Source organism: Pristiophorus japonicus, chromosome 21 (genome assembly GCF_044704955.1).
Source record: "Pristiophorus japonicus isolate sPriJap1 chromosome 21, sPriJap1.hap1, whole genome shotgun sequence".
Lineage (NCBI taxonomy): Eukaryota > Metazoa > Chordata > Chondrichthyes > Pristiophoridae > Pristiophorus > Pristiophorus japonicus.
The window spans coordinates 48,680,077-48,693,903 of record NC_091997.1 but is presented as its reverse complement, the minus strand read 5'-3'; the positions used below and the strand labels follow the sequence as shown (position 1 = coordinate 48,693,903).

Genomic DNA, 13,827 nt, shown 5'->3' with positions numbered 1-13,827 from the left:
GGTTCCCAAGCTGCTCCCAAATGAAGGCTCATGTGCCAGTGGGAAGGTTTAAAGGGGCCACGCTGTTACCTGGCTGATTTCGGTTCCAGTTAGTGAAGGAGACGGCGTCGCCTCCCATCCATTGGAAGACCCCCGGGTGGTTGGCGTCCTGTAGGCCTGTCCAGAAGTTGCCGGAACGACCGAGGATGAGGCTGATGATAAACGACTGCTCAAATCTAACAAGAGAAGCAAAGAACATCAGGGCGACTAACGACAGCAGCTTAAAACTGGGGATGACTCAGCTTCTGAAGAGCAGGAGATGAGAAGGATGAGACGCTTAACAGCTTTTCACTTGAAATAGCAAATTTACTTTCACGTTCTAGATATGGTTATCTCGATGTAGGTGCAATTTTCATCTCTATATTCTCGACCAATTCCCCCGTCCGTCCTCTTGACCTCTGGATGTTACTCCTCAGAAGCCTAATTTGCTCCTCACAACTGTCCCAGTCTCACTCCATGATCAGACAGCAAGCTCTCCTGAACTGAGCAACAGCCCCACTGGTTGGAATATCCCACTACCCTGCTGGAGTAACTCATCATAAAGCACAGGGGGTTGTTTTCAAGCCACCTCCCCACTCAGAAGGAATGGTGCGGCCGGGGGTGGGGGCTTAAGCTGGTGATGGTGAGGGTACCGCAGTATTCACGAAACGTGCCTGCCCCCCCACCCCCTCGTCACCTTAACTTACCTGAGAACAGGCACAGGAGGACCGTCCATTCCCAGCTGGCGGCGGCCTACTTTGCATAGAAACATAGAAAATAGGTGCAGGAGGAGGCCATTCGGCCCTTCGAGCCTGCACCACCATTCAATAAGATCATGGCTGATCATTCCCTCAGTACCCCTTTCCTGCTTTCTCTCCATACCCCTTGATCCCCTTAGCCGTAAGGGCCATATCTAACTCCCTCTTGAATATATCCAATGAACTGGCATCAACAACTCTCTGTGGCAGGGAATTCCACAGGTTAACAACTCTCTGAGTGAAGAAGTTTCTCCTCATCTCAGCCTAAATGGCCTACCCCTTATCCTAAGACTGTGTCCCCTGGTTCTGGACTTCCCCAACCTCGGGAACATTACACCCACATCTAACCTGTCCCGTCCTGTCAGAATCTTATATGTTTCTATGAGATCCCCTCTCTTCCTTCTAAACACCAATGTATACAGGCCCAGTTGATCCAGTCTCTCCTCATATGTCAGTCCAGCCATCCCGGGAATCAGTCTGGTGAACCTTCGCTGCACTCCCTCAATAGCAAGAACGTCCTTCCTCAGATTAGGAGACCAAAACTGAACACAATATTCCAGGTGAGGCCTCACCAAGGCCCTGTACAACTGCAGTAAGACCTCCCTGCACCTATACTCAAATCCCCTAGCTATGAAGGCCAACATACCATTTGCCTTCTTCACCACCTGCAGCACCTGAATGCCAACTTTCAATAACTAATGAACCATGGCACCTCCCCTTTTCCTTATCTGCCGCCATTCAGATAATATTCTGCAATCGCGTTTTTGCCCCCAAAGTGGATATCCTCACACTTATCCACATTATACTGCATCTGCCATGCATTTGCCCACTCACCTAACCTGTCCAAGTCACCCTGCAGCCTCTTAGCGTCCCCCTCACAGCTCACACCGCCACCCAGTTTATTGTCATCTGCAAACTTGGAGATATTACACTCAATTTCTTCATCTAAATCATTGATGTATATTATAAAGAGCTGGGATCCCAGCACTGAGCCCTGCGGCACTCCACTAGTCACTACCTGCCATTCTGAAAAGGACCCGTTTATCCCGACTCTCTGCTTCCTGTCTGCCAACCAGTTCTCTATCCACTTCAGTATATTACCCCCAATACCATGTGCTTTGATTTTGCACACCAATCTCTTGTGTGGGACCTTGTCAAAAGCCTTTTGAAAGTCCAAATACACCACATCCACTGGTTAACCCTTGTCCACTCTACTAGTTACATCCACAAAAAATTCCAGAAAATTTGTAAAACATGATTTCCCCTTCATAAATCCATGCTGACTTGGACCAATCCTGTCACTGCTTTCCAAATGTGCTGCTATTTCATCCTTAATAATTAATTCCAACATGTTCTCCACTACTGAAGTCAGGCTAACCGGTCTAAAGTTACCCGCTTTCTCTCTCCCTCCCTTTTTAAAGTGGTGTTACGATAGCTACCCTCCAGTCCACAGGAACTGATCCAGAGTCGATAGACTGTTGGAAAATGATCACCACGCATACACTATTTCCATGGCCACTTCCTTAAATACTCTGGGATGCAGACTATCAGGCCCCGGGGATTTATCGGCCTTCAATCCCATCAATTTCCCTAACACAGTTTCCCGCCTAATAAGGATATCCTTCAGTTCCTCCTTCTCACTAGACCCTCGGTCCCCTAGTATTTTCGGAAGGTTATTTGTGTCTTCCTTCGTGAAGACAGAACCAAAGTATTTGTTCAATTGGTCTGCCATTTCTTTGTTCCCCATTATAAATTCACCTGAATCTGACTGCAAGGGACCTACGTTTGTCTTCACTAATCTTTTTCTCTTCACATATCTATAGAAGCTTTGCAGTGAGTTTTTATGTTTCCGGCAAGCTTCTTCTCGTACTCTATTTTCCCCCTCTTAATAAAACCTTTTGTCCTACTCTGCTGAATTCTAAATTTCTCCCAGTCCTCAGGTTTGCTGCTTTTTCTGACCAATTTATATGCCTCTTCCTTTGATTTAACACTATCCTTAATTTCCCTTGTTAGCCACGGTTTGCCACCTTCCCCGTTTTATTTTTATTCCAGACAGGGATCTACAATTGCTGAAGTTCATCCATGTGATCTTTAAATGTTTGCCATTGCCTATCCACCGTCAACCCTTTAAGTATCATTTGCCAGTCTATTCTAGCCAATTCATGCCTCAAACCATCGTTCAGGACCCTAGTTTCTGAATTAACTGTGTCACTCTCCATCTTAATAAAGAATTCTACCATGTTATGGTCACTCTTCCCCAAGAGGCCTCGCACAACAAGATTGATAATTAGTCCTTTCTCATTACACATCACCCAGTCTAGGATGGCCAGCTCCCTGGTTGGTTCCTCGACATATTGGTCTAGAAAACCATCCCTAATAAACTCCAGGAAATCCTCCTCCACCGCATTGCTACCAGTTTGGTTAGCCCAATCAATATGTAGATTGAAGTCATCCATGATAACTGCTGTACCTTTATTGCATGCATCCCTAATTTCTTGTTTGATGCTGTCCCCAACCTTACTACTACTGGTTGGTGGTCTGTACACAACTCCCACTAGCGTTTTCTGCCCCTTGGTAGTCCGTAGCTCCACTCATACCGATTCCACATCATTCAAGCTAATGTCCTTTCTTACTATTGCATTAATTTACTCTTTAAACAGCAATGCCACCCCTCCGCCTTTTCCTTTCTGTCTATCCTTCCTAAATGTTGAATACCTCTGGATGTTGAGTTCCCAGCCTTGGTCACCCTGGAGCCTTGTCTTCGTGATGTCAATTACATCTTACCTGTTAACTGCTATCTGCGCAGTTAATTTGTCCACCTTATTCCGAATACTCCTCGCATTGAGGCACAGAGCCTTGAGGCTTGTCTTTCTAACACACTTTGCACCTTTAGAATTTCGCTGTAATGTGGCCCTTTTTGCTTTTTGCCTTAGGTTTCTCTGCCCTCCACTTTTACTTTTCTTCATTCTATCTTTTGCTTCTGCCCCCATTCTACTTCCCTGTCTCCCTGCAAAGGTTCCCTTCCCCCTGCCATATTAGTTTAACTCCTCCCCAACGTTGGAAGGTTGCGTCTGATGACACAATTGGCACCGCGCTGGCATTTTAACTTCTGGATTTGAGAGGCCGCCGAGGCCAACCCTGACAGATGGACCAGGGCAGGAGAGGCCGAGGTAAGTTTTTAAAAAATACTTTTCTGTGGAATCTTTGTGGACCAGGAGGAGCAGGAATTCTCCCCCGGGGTCCCACAAAATTCTATGGGCCTCCCCACACCCGACATTGCCCTCCTTCCCAGCACCGGTATCGGTTGCTAAACACCCTCCCCAGCTCCTAACATAATGCCACGTTGATTCACCTGGGTCCTTGGATTCCAGCTGAGTTCCGCTCCTTCCCGAGGCCCTGACATCACTTCAGGCGAGAGACTATCCTGATTCTTTAAATGAGGGCTGGGAGTTAAAATGACCCAACTCCCCCCCCTGCCCCCGTTAAAATAAACCGACAGGAATCTCTCACAGAAACCAACACTTTGAATAGGGTGTGTGATTACGACTATTTCACTAGTCAGTGCTGAGTAACATTTAGATTTATAAAAGTTAACTTAAAATGAGTTTGGAGAGTCTCAAGCCAGTACATAGTGGCTGCGAGCCCACAGCTCAAAGCAGTCTCTGTTTTTTGACTAAACTAGTAATCTCACACAGAGACCACAAGGATAGCCAATATGGGAAATAGAAGAATGTCATACTGCTGAGGTCCGGTGATCTTACACAGTATTTGCAGCACAGAAACAGGCCATTCGGCCCAACAAATCTATGCCGGTGTTCATGCTCCACTCGAATCTCCTCCTACCGTTAATCATCTAACCTCATCAACATCTCGTGTGTTTATCCAGCTTCCCCTTAAATGCCACATCCACTTCTTGTGGTAGTGAGTTCCACAATCTAACCAATCTCTGGCTAAAGAACTTCCTGCTGAATTTCCTATTGGATTCATTAGTGACGATCTTATATTTATGGCCCCTAGTGCTGGTCTCCCCCAAAAGTGGAAACATCTTCTCTATGTCTACCTTATCAAACATTTTCATAATCTTAAAGACCTCTATCAGGTCACCCCTCAGTCTTTTATTTTCCAGAGATAAGAGCCCCAGATTGTTCAATCTGAGGTGCATAGTTGGGGCAGAATATAAGAACAGAAGAAATAGGAACAGGAGTAGGCCATTTGGAGTAGCCTGCTCCGCCATTCAATAATATCATGGCTGATCTGATCTTGGGCTCAGCTCCACTGACCTGCCCGCTCCCCATAACCCTTTACTCCCTTGTCGCTCAAAAATCTGTCAAACTCCGCCTTGAATATATTCAATGACCCAGCCTCCACAGCTCTCTGGAGCAGAGAATTCCACAGAATTACAACCCTCAGAGAATAAATTCCTCATCTCAGTTTTAAATGGGTGACCCCTTATTCTGAAACTATGCCAAAGTGGATGACCTCACACTTTCCCACATTATACTCCATCTGCCAAATTTTTGCCCACTCACTTAGCCTGTCTATGTCCTTTTGCAGGTTTTTTGTGTCCTCCTCACACATTGCTTTTCCTCCCATCTTTGTATTGTCAGCAAACTTGGCTACATTACACTCGGTACCTTCATCCAAATCATTAATATAGATTGTAAATAGTTGAGGCCCCTGCACCGATCTTTGTGGCACCCCACTAGTTACTGTTTGCCAACCAGAAAATTATCCATTTATCCCGACTCTCTGTTTTCTGTTAGTTAGCCAATCCTCTATCCATGCTAATATATCATCCCCGACCCCAGGAACTTTCATCTTGTGCAGTATCCTTTTATGTGGCACCTTATCGAATGCCTTGTGGAAATCCAAATACACCACATCTGGTTCGCCCTTATCCACCCCGTTTGTTATATCTTGAAAGAACTCCAGCAAATTTGTCAAACATGAATTCCCTTTCATAAAACCATGCTGACTCTGCTTGATTAAATTATACTTTTCCAAATGTCTCGCTACTGCTTCCTTAATAATGGACTCCAGCATTTTGCCAACAACAGATGTTAGGCTAACTGGTCTATAGTTTTCTGCTTTCTGTCTACATCCTTTTTTAAATAGGGGCGTTACATTTGCGGTTTTCCAATCCAATGGGACCTCCCCAGAATCCAGGGAATTTTAGTAGATTACAACCAATGCATCCACTATCTCTGCAGCCACTTCTTTTAAGACCCTAGGATGCATGCTATCAGGTCCAGGGGACTTGTCCACCTTTAGTCCCATTATTTTATCGAGTACTTCTTCTTTAGTGACAGTGATTGTTTTAAGTTCCTCCCTCCCTATAACCCCTTGATTATCCATTATTGGGATTTTTTAGTGTCTTCTACCGTGAAGACCAATGCAAAATATTTGTTCAAAGTCTCTGCCAATAGAGAGAGCTTTACTTGGCATCTGCTGACCTATGTTGGCTCTTGGTCTGGCAATGCCTCTATTTTAAAATTTTCAAATCCCTTCATGGCCTCGTCCCCCCCTATCTCTGTAACCTCTTCCAGCCCTACAACCCTCCAAGAACTCTGCAGCCCTCCAATTCTGGCCTCTTGCGCACCCATAATTTTCATCACTCCACCATTGGCAGCCGTGCTTTCAGTAATCTAAGTCCTAAGCCCTCGAATTCCCTCCCTAAACCTCTCCGCCATTCTATCTCTTTCCTCCTTTAAGGTGCTCCTTAAAACTTACCACTTTGACCAAACTTTTGGTCACAGAGGGCTGCAGAGTTCTTGGAGGGTTGTAGGGCTGGAGGAGGTTACAGAGATGGAGGGGGGCGAGGCCATGAAGGGATTTGAAAATTTTAAAATAGAAGCGTTGCCAGACCAAGAGCCAACATAGGTCAGCAGATGCCAAGTAAAGCTCTCTCTATTGACAGAGACTTTGAACAAATATTTTGCATTGGTCTTCACGGTAGAAGACACTAAAAAATCCCAATAATGGAAAATCAAGGGGTTATAGGGAGGGAGGAACTTAAAACAATCACTGTCACTAAAGAAGAAGTACTTGATAAAATAATGGGACTAAAGGTGTCCTATCTCCTTATGTGGCTTGGTGCCAAATTTTGTTTGATAACGCTCCTGTGAAGCATCTTGGGACGTTTTACTACGTTTAAGGTGCTATATAAATACAAGTTGTTGTTGCACTGAACTGTACCTGGCCTGGGAGCGTTTGATCCTGACACTTGACACCTGAAATGGAGAAATGCTTCATTTCTCTGGATTAACATCTGGAAGAGACTGAGGGCCATGCTGCTCTTTGTCGGCCACTGCAGACACGATGGGCCGAGATAGCCTCCTTCTGCGCTGTAAATTTCTCTGTTTCTAAGTGCACAAAAAATTCACTCTGCCATTCCCCCAAAAAAGGTCAGTTGTTAGTTTTGAAATGATCTCACGGCACTGGAAAAACATTCTGCAAAATAAACCCTAACTCTTTAGATAGCTGGCTGGTCAAAAGAGAGACCCCGTGGACTGCAGGACAGGAGTCCCTCAGCACGGGACACTAACTAAAGAGCTTCCATGACACTGACTCCATTGTGGCGCACAGAAGAGACTAGAGAGTGAATCGGTAGTTTATAAACTGGGATTATCCCCGGGACTGCTGGTCCCGTTAGTGTTGAGGTTTCTCAGTGCAGTAAGGCCCAAGCTGCTCTCCCTCAGTTTGGTGCCGGCCTTCATGTGGATATAGGATTTCCACATACCTGTTCAGGATGGTCACAAGGGTCGACCTTTGACCTGTGCACTTCTTCAAGGCCTCGTCGAAGGTCACCGATTCCTCACCCACAAAATAGCATGAAGAGCCGTGTAACTTCCAGCCCTGGCGAGGAGAGAAAATACATTGTTAGCGAAGAACCAACTGGACGATAGAGGACTGTACCACTCCTTTGTCGCTAATGGATTTCAGGCTCTTAACTTGGCAGTTTCCACACATGTCCTGTGAACTGAAACTTTCCTGACATGAATAGAATTTCCTGAAACAGGGGGAATGTTTACCCCATTGTGCGGTTTTATTTACCAGAAACAACATAAGTTCCCTGGCACATTTTCCCGACAGGGAACTCAAAATATAGAACAACAGTAGCATTTGTACTATTCAAAAGACAGTCTTCAACACACCAGATCAGAAGTTGTTTTTCCCCCCTAATCCTGTAGCCATGTTACTAATCCCTCATCCATGACTTTGTTACCTCTAGACTTGACTACTCCAACGCACTCCCAGCTAGCCTCCCACATTCTACACTACGTAAACTTGAGGTTATCCAAAACTCAGCAGCCCGTGTCCTAACTCGCACCAAGTCCCGATCACTGACCTACATTGGCTCCCGCTTAAGCAACGGATTGATTTAAAAATTCTCATCCTTGCTTATAAATCCCTCCATTACCTCGCCCCTTCCTATCTCTGTAATCTCGTTCAGCCTCACAACCCCACGACATGTCTGCGCTCCTCAAATTTTGCCATCTTGAGCATTCCTGATTATAACTGCTCAACCATGGGTGGCCGTGCCTTCAGCTGCCTGGGCCCTAAGCTCTGGAACTCCCTCCCTAAACCTCTGTGCCTCTCTACCTCTCTTGCCACCTTTAAAACGCTCCTTAAAGCTACCTCTTTGGTCATCTGCCGTAATTTCTTATGTGGCTCAGTGTCAATTCTATTTTGTTTTGTCTTTTAACACTGCTCTGAAATGCCTTGGGATGTTTTACTATGTTAAAGACGCTATATAAATAAAAGTTGTTGTTGTTGTAATCTATGTTACCATTCAGATAGGTGATGTACAAACATCAAACTTGGTAGGTATCGATGCCCTGACGTGCATATCAAGTAGTTTTGGGTCTGACAATAATCCCAAGCACTAAGTATCTAAAAAGTATTTCAAAAGCATGAGGTAATTTGTGGTACAATTGACTACATGCAGGAGGTAGTTCCGCGCTCTTCCATTCCCAGCAAGGACAGGGAGCATGAGTTGGAGAATCTCTGACGGTTTCATTCCGATTCCCTTCTCCATCTCAAACTGGTTCAGGTAGAGCAGCACCTCGGCACCCAGCTTATTTGGGCTCTTTGGTACCAGGCTGGTGGAAACAACGAAGGACCCATCAAAGGGCATTCTTACTTATTTTCAAATCACGTGCAAAGTGCCCATTAATTTTTGTGGACAGAAAATCGTGTGGGCCACGAACCAGACTTGTTAACCTCCAGGCCCAACACCCGATGTGCTCGAAGCACAGCACCAGGAGCACAGCACCAGGAGCATTAACTCATAACATTGACCCCATTCATTACTTCTGATTAAACACGCACTGAAAATACAGTAAGACTGCTGAAGATGCAAGAAAGGCACAGAGTGTGTTGGGGGGTATAGAGACAAATACATTTCGTCAGGTGATTTCTGGACCTGGCAATCTAATATTAGCACTGGATTAAGAAGAATGTATTGATAAATGTTTCTGTATCTCCCACCTATCATTAAGACACTGGTGGTAGCTTTAAACAGTGTCGCAGTGACCACCCGTTTTACGATTGACAGTCAGTTCTACTGAAGTCAATGGAGCCGAATATCGCGGCCTATAATAAGCGGTCAATAGGACGCTATCTCCCACAACGAATTTCTACCGCACCTTCCTCTTTGCTGAGTCTTTTGATGGGGGTTTCAAAGCCTTGGTGTGATTTGGCCATTGCTTATTGTTCTGAAGTTTCATTCGAATAATGTTTTTAGATCGCTGCGATCCTGAGTGTTTGGTGAGCTTTGCTACATGGTACAACTGTTCCCAGGCCTTCTGTTGGTGGCACAGTTGTGCCTGTGCCAGAAATGCATCCTCTTGCTCAGTGAGTTGTTCGACAAGATTTAAAAAGTCCAACTTCAGAAAAACTTGGCTCCCTGAGTTTTTGCCTTTGTCTCCATTTTTCACCCTTTACTGCCAACTTAACATTGTCACAACTATTGTCGCAAGTGGAGCTCCTTGTTCCTGCTCACTGAGGCATTTAATCTAATAATTTTAACCAGGCTCTGTCAAAGTGCAGATTTAGGGAGAACTCACATACAAAGTACACCCAGTCCCCCTCTAACGCAAGCAGCCACATCATCTATATTAATAACTTGGAAGAAGGGACTGAGTATAACATTTGTTGACGATACAAAGATGGGAGAAAAAGCAATGTGTGAGGTGGACTCAAAGAATCTGCAAAAGGACATAGACAGGCTCAGTGAGTGGGCAAAAATTTGGCAGATGGAGTATAATGTTGGAAAGTGTGAGATAATGCACTTTGGCAGAAAAAAATCAAAGAGCAAGTTATTATTTAAATGAAGAAAGATTGCAAAGTGCCGCAGTACAGCGGGACCTTGTGCATGAAACACAAAAGGATAGTATGCAGGCACAGCAAGTGATCAGGAAGGCCAATAGTATCTTGGCCTTTATTGTAAAGGGGATGGAGTATAAAAGCAGGGAAGTTTAGCTACAGCTATACAAGGTATTGGTGAAGCCACACCTGGAATACTGCGTGCAGTTTTGGTTTCCATAATTACGAAAGGATATACTTCCTTTGGAGGCAGTTCAGAGAAGGTTCACTAGGTTGATTCCGGTTTTGAAGGGTTTGACTTATGAGGAAAGGTTGGGCCTCTACTCATTGGAATTCAGAAGAATGAGAGGTGATCTTATCTAAAGGTATAAGATTATGAGAGGGCTTGACAAGGTGGATGTAGAGAGGATATTTCCACTGATGGGGGAGACTAGAATTAGAGGGCATGATCTTAGAATAAGGGGCTGCCCATTTAAAACAGAGATGAGGAGAAATTTCTTATCTCAGAGGGTTGTAAATCTGTGGAATTCGCTGCCTCTGAGAGCTCCAGAAGCTGGGACATTGAATAAATTTAAGACAGAAATAGACAGTTTCTTAAACAATATGGGGTGCGGGCAGGGAAGTGGAGCTGAATCCATGATCAGATCAGCCATGATCTTATTGAATGGCAGAGCATGCTCGAGGAGCTATATGCCTACTCCTGTTCCTATTTCTTATGTTCTTATCTTCCACCGATTGGGCACACACTCCTCTTGTGCCTTGGTTTCAGGTCTCCACTCTGCCCTGGAGCTCATCCAGGACCAACATGATTTATTTTAATCTGAGCCAGGGAGCCGATCGAGCGATGTGTGAGAGCGAGTTCAAAATCATTAGGAACAGGGAAAGACCATTTTAGCCCACAGCTTGTCCCTCTCAATCCCATCTCTCTCCCAGAATGCAGTTCAATGATTAATGAGCTTATTTGGCCTGTTCCTGTAATAAGGTTTTCCTGATAACTTTTATCACAATTCTAGTATCCTTCGAGTAGGAAAATTTTGCCAACTCCCTTTTTTAATACAAACGTCCTAATTTTTAACTTGCAACTCCTTCCAGAATTGTCCAGGCCAACTTTGTAAATCTCTTACTATTGTCTCCTGAAGTCGCTCAGTGACAGAGGCCCAGGAGTGAATGTCCCAGTGAGGAGAGACCCGGGAGTGAATGTCCCAGTGAGGAGAGACCCGGGGGTGAATGTCCCAGTGAGGAGAGACCCGGGAGTGAATGTCCCAGTGAGGAGAGACCCGGGAATGAATGTCCCAGAGAGTAGGGGCCCAGGAGTGAATGTCCCAGTGAGTAGGGGCCCAGGAGTGAATGTCCCAGTGAGGAGAGGCCCGGGAGTGAATGTCCCAGTGAGGAGAGACCTGGGAGTGAATGTCCCAGTAAGGAGAGACCCGGGAGTGAATGTCCCAGTGAGGAGAGGCCCGGGAGTGAATGTCCCAGTGAGGAGAGGCCCAGGAGTGAATGTCCCAGTGAAGATTGGGAATAAATATTTGTACAATGCAGCTGGACTTCTGTGAGCAACTCTCTGTAGATGAAATTGCTAAGTTGCCCTATGGGAAACTGCGGCTGCAGCCTGGCATCCCACGCGTACGGCGCTGTATCTTGGAGGCTGTATCTTGGCTCCGTTGGGCGGGCCACATCGTCCGCATGCCTGACACAAAACTCCCAAAGCAAGCGCTCTAATCGGAACTCCTACATGGCAAGCGAGCCCCAGGTGGGCAGAAGAAACGTTTCAAGGATACCTTCAAAGCCTCCTTGATAAAGTGCAACATCCCCACCGACACCTGGGAATCCCTGGCCAAAGACCGCCCTAATTGGAGGAAGAGCATCCAGGAGGGCGCTGAGTACCTCGAGTCTCGTCGCCGAGAACATGCAGAAAACAAGCGCAGGCAGCGGAAGGAACATGCGGCAAACCAGATTCCCCACCCACCCTTTCCTTCAACGACTGTCTGTCCCACCTGAGACAGAGACTTAATTCCCGTATTGGACTGTACAGTCACCTGATTTCGAGGAACTGCCTATGATGATGATGTATCTTGGAACTCCCTTCTGTGTGTTACTGAAAACTACAAGTGTACTCACATTCTGCCCGTGTGTCTGCTGTGACTCAAAGTTATTGCCGCCCTGGGCAGGAAACCTTGGCTCCAAAACCTCCCTGCTTAAGTGACCACCCACCCACTCCTCTTTTAACACATTGTGCCAGCTCACAGCTGTGATAGCAAGGGATTGGTGTGCCAGGAGTTCGTAAACCAGCCTCATCCTCTGCCAGAGAAATGTCACTCTGAGTTCCCATGGCACTCAAGAAAAGCAGCAGAGACCCGTATCAGAATCTCACCGTGCGTGCCTTGCAGCTACCTGCTTGAGCACAGCGCAGAGAGGCAGCGGGCACAGAGCGTGCGTACCACGTAGCACCGCTGCTAATCTACATTACAGCACGGTCAGTGGAAAACTCTGTCCTGAATTCCACTCCCAGGACCAGGATTTTTTTTTGTCTGTGAGGTTTATATTTTCTGGATAGGCTTAGCACACACATGAAAACAGTCTCTGTTCCAGCCATCTAGAGAGAGGCACAACTTCTGAAGAAAGGAGGTCGCAAGGGGGGTGGGGAGTCTAAAGCTGTTGCCCAGCAACAACAGGGAAAAAGAGAAAACAACAGGGAAAAGGAGTGTAGAAGCTGGGAAGAAGAAAAGTAAAGTAAAATAAATTTCATTAAGGAAAATAAAAGGAAGAACTTGCATTTAGACTGCGCTTTTCACAACCTCAGGATGTCCCAAAGCACTTTACAGCCAATGAAGTACTGCTGAAGTGTAGTCACTGTTCTAATGTAAGAAATTCGGCAGCCAATTTGCACACAACAAGCTCCCACGAGCAGCAATGTGATCATGACCAGATAATCTGTTTTAGTGATGTTGGTTGAAGGATAAATATTGACCGGGAAGAACTCCCCTGCTCTTCTTCGAAAGAGTACAATGGGATCTTTTATGTCTACCTGGAATCACTGTGGATTTTAAAAATATATACATTCTAGTTCCATTTTTGTTTTTATTCATTTAAGAGCTAACCTCGGCCTTTAGTGGCTGGTTGCTTGGTTACAGTGACAGAGGGGGAATCAGCTCCTCCCAGCGCCTGACTTCCATTCAGAAGCACAATGGCCCAAACTAGGAGCTGCGGCTCGGCACTGGGGTGAGTGAGGCCCATGCCAGGGGGAGGAGGAACAGCGATATTCAAATAAAGAGGATAACATGAATTACATTTATATAACGTTCTTCATATAAAAGTTTCTTAAGATAACACCAGACAGAGAGTAATGGAATTTGGGAGAGAGAGGGATACGAGAGTAGAGTTAAAGCTTTGGACGTAATCGACAAATTGTGCCTAAATGTGCTTGAAATTGCCCTAGTTTGGTTACACTTCAAGTTTCCACTAAAATTCATTTGCTTAATCACAAACATTAATTTCCATCAACCAGTGCAATCGGGCAACCTAATAGAATGTAATTGTTTATTTTTTTCCATTAGAAAGTATCTCTTGATTATTCAAGAGTGGTAACCTGGTGCAGCTTTATTAATGCAGCTGAAAATGGGTTTATCATCAAAAATAACTATTTTAGTAAGAATGTCCAGCCCTCCACCTGTGAGTAACCTGATTTAAAATCACTGAAAATGACTTTTAAAAATCGCTAGTGAAC

At 45.4% G+C, this 13,827-nt stretch overlaps 1 protein-coding gene across 3 annotated transcripts in view; it reads right to left on the bottom strand.

Annotated features, from left to right (window-relative positions):
- The window catches only part of mrc2 (mannose receptor, C-type 2), a 317,669-nt gene that overhangs the window by 163,070 nt on the left and 140,772 nt on the right, over positions 1-13,827 (bottom strand). For all 3 annotated transcript variants that reach the window (XM_070864753.1, XM_070864754.1, XM_070864756.1), the window contains exons 10-11: positions 7,516-7,631; positions 70-215 (exon numbers count right to left, since the gene is read on the bottom strand). In XM_070864753.1, coding sequence (XP_070720854.1) covers positions 70-215; positions 7,516-7,631 — 262 coding nt within the window. The remainder of the gene's footprint in view (positions 1-69; positions 216-7,515; positions 7,632-13,827) is intronic.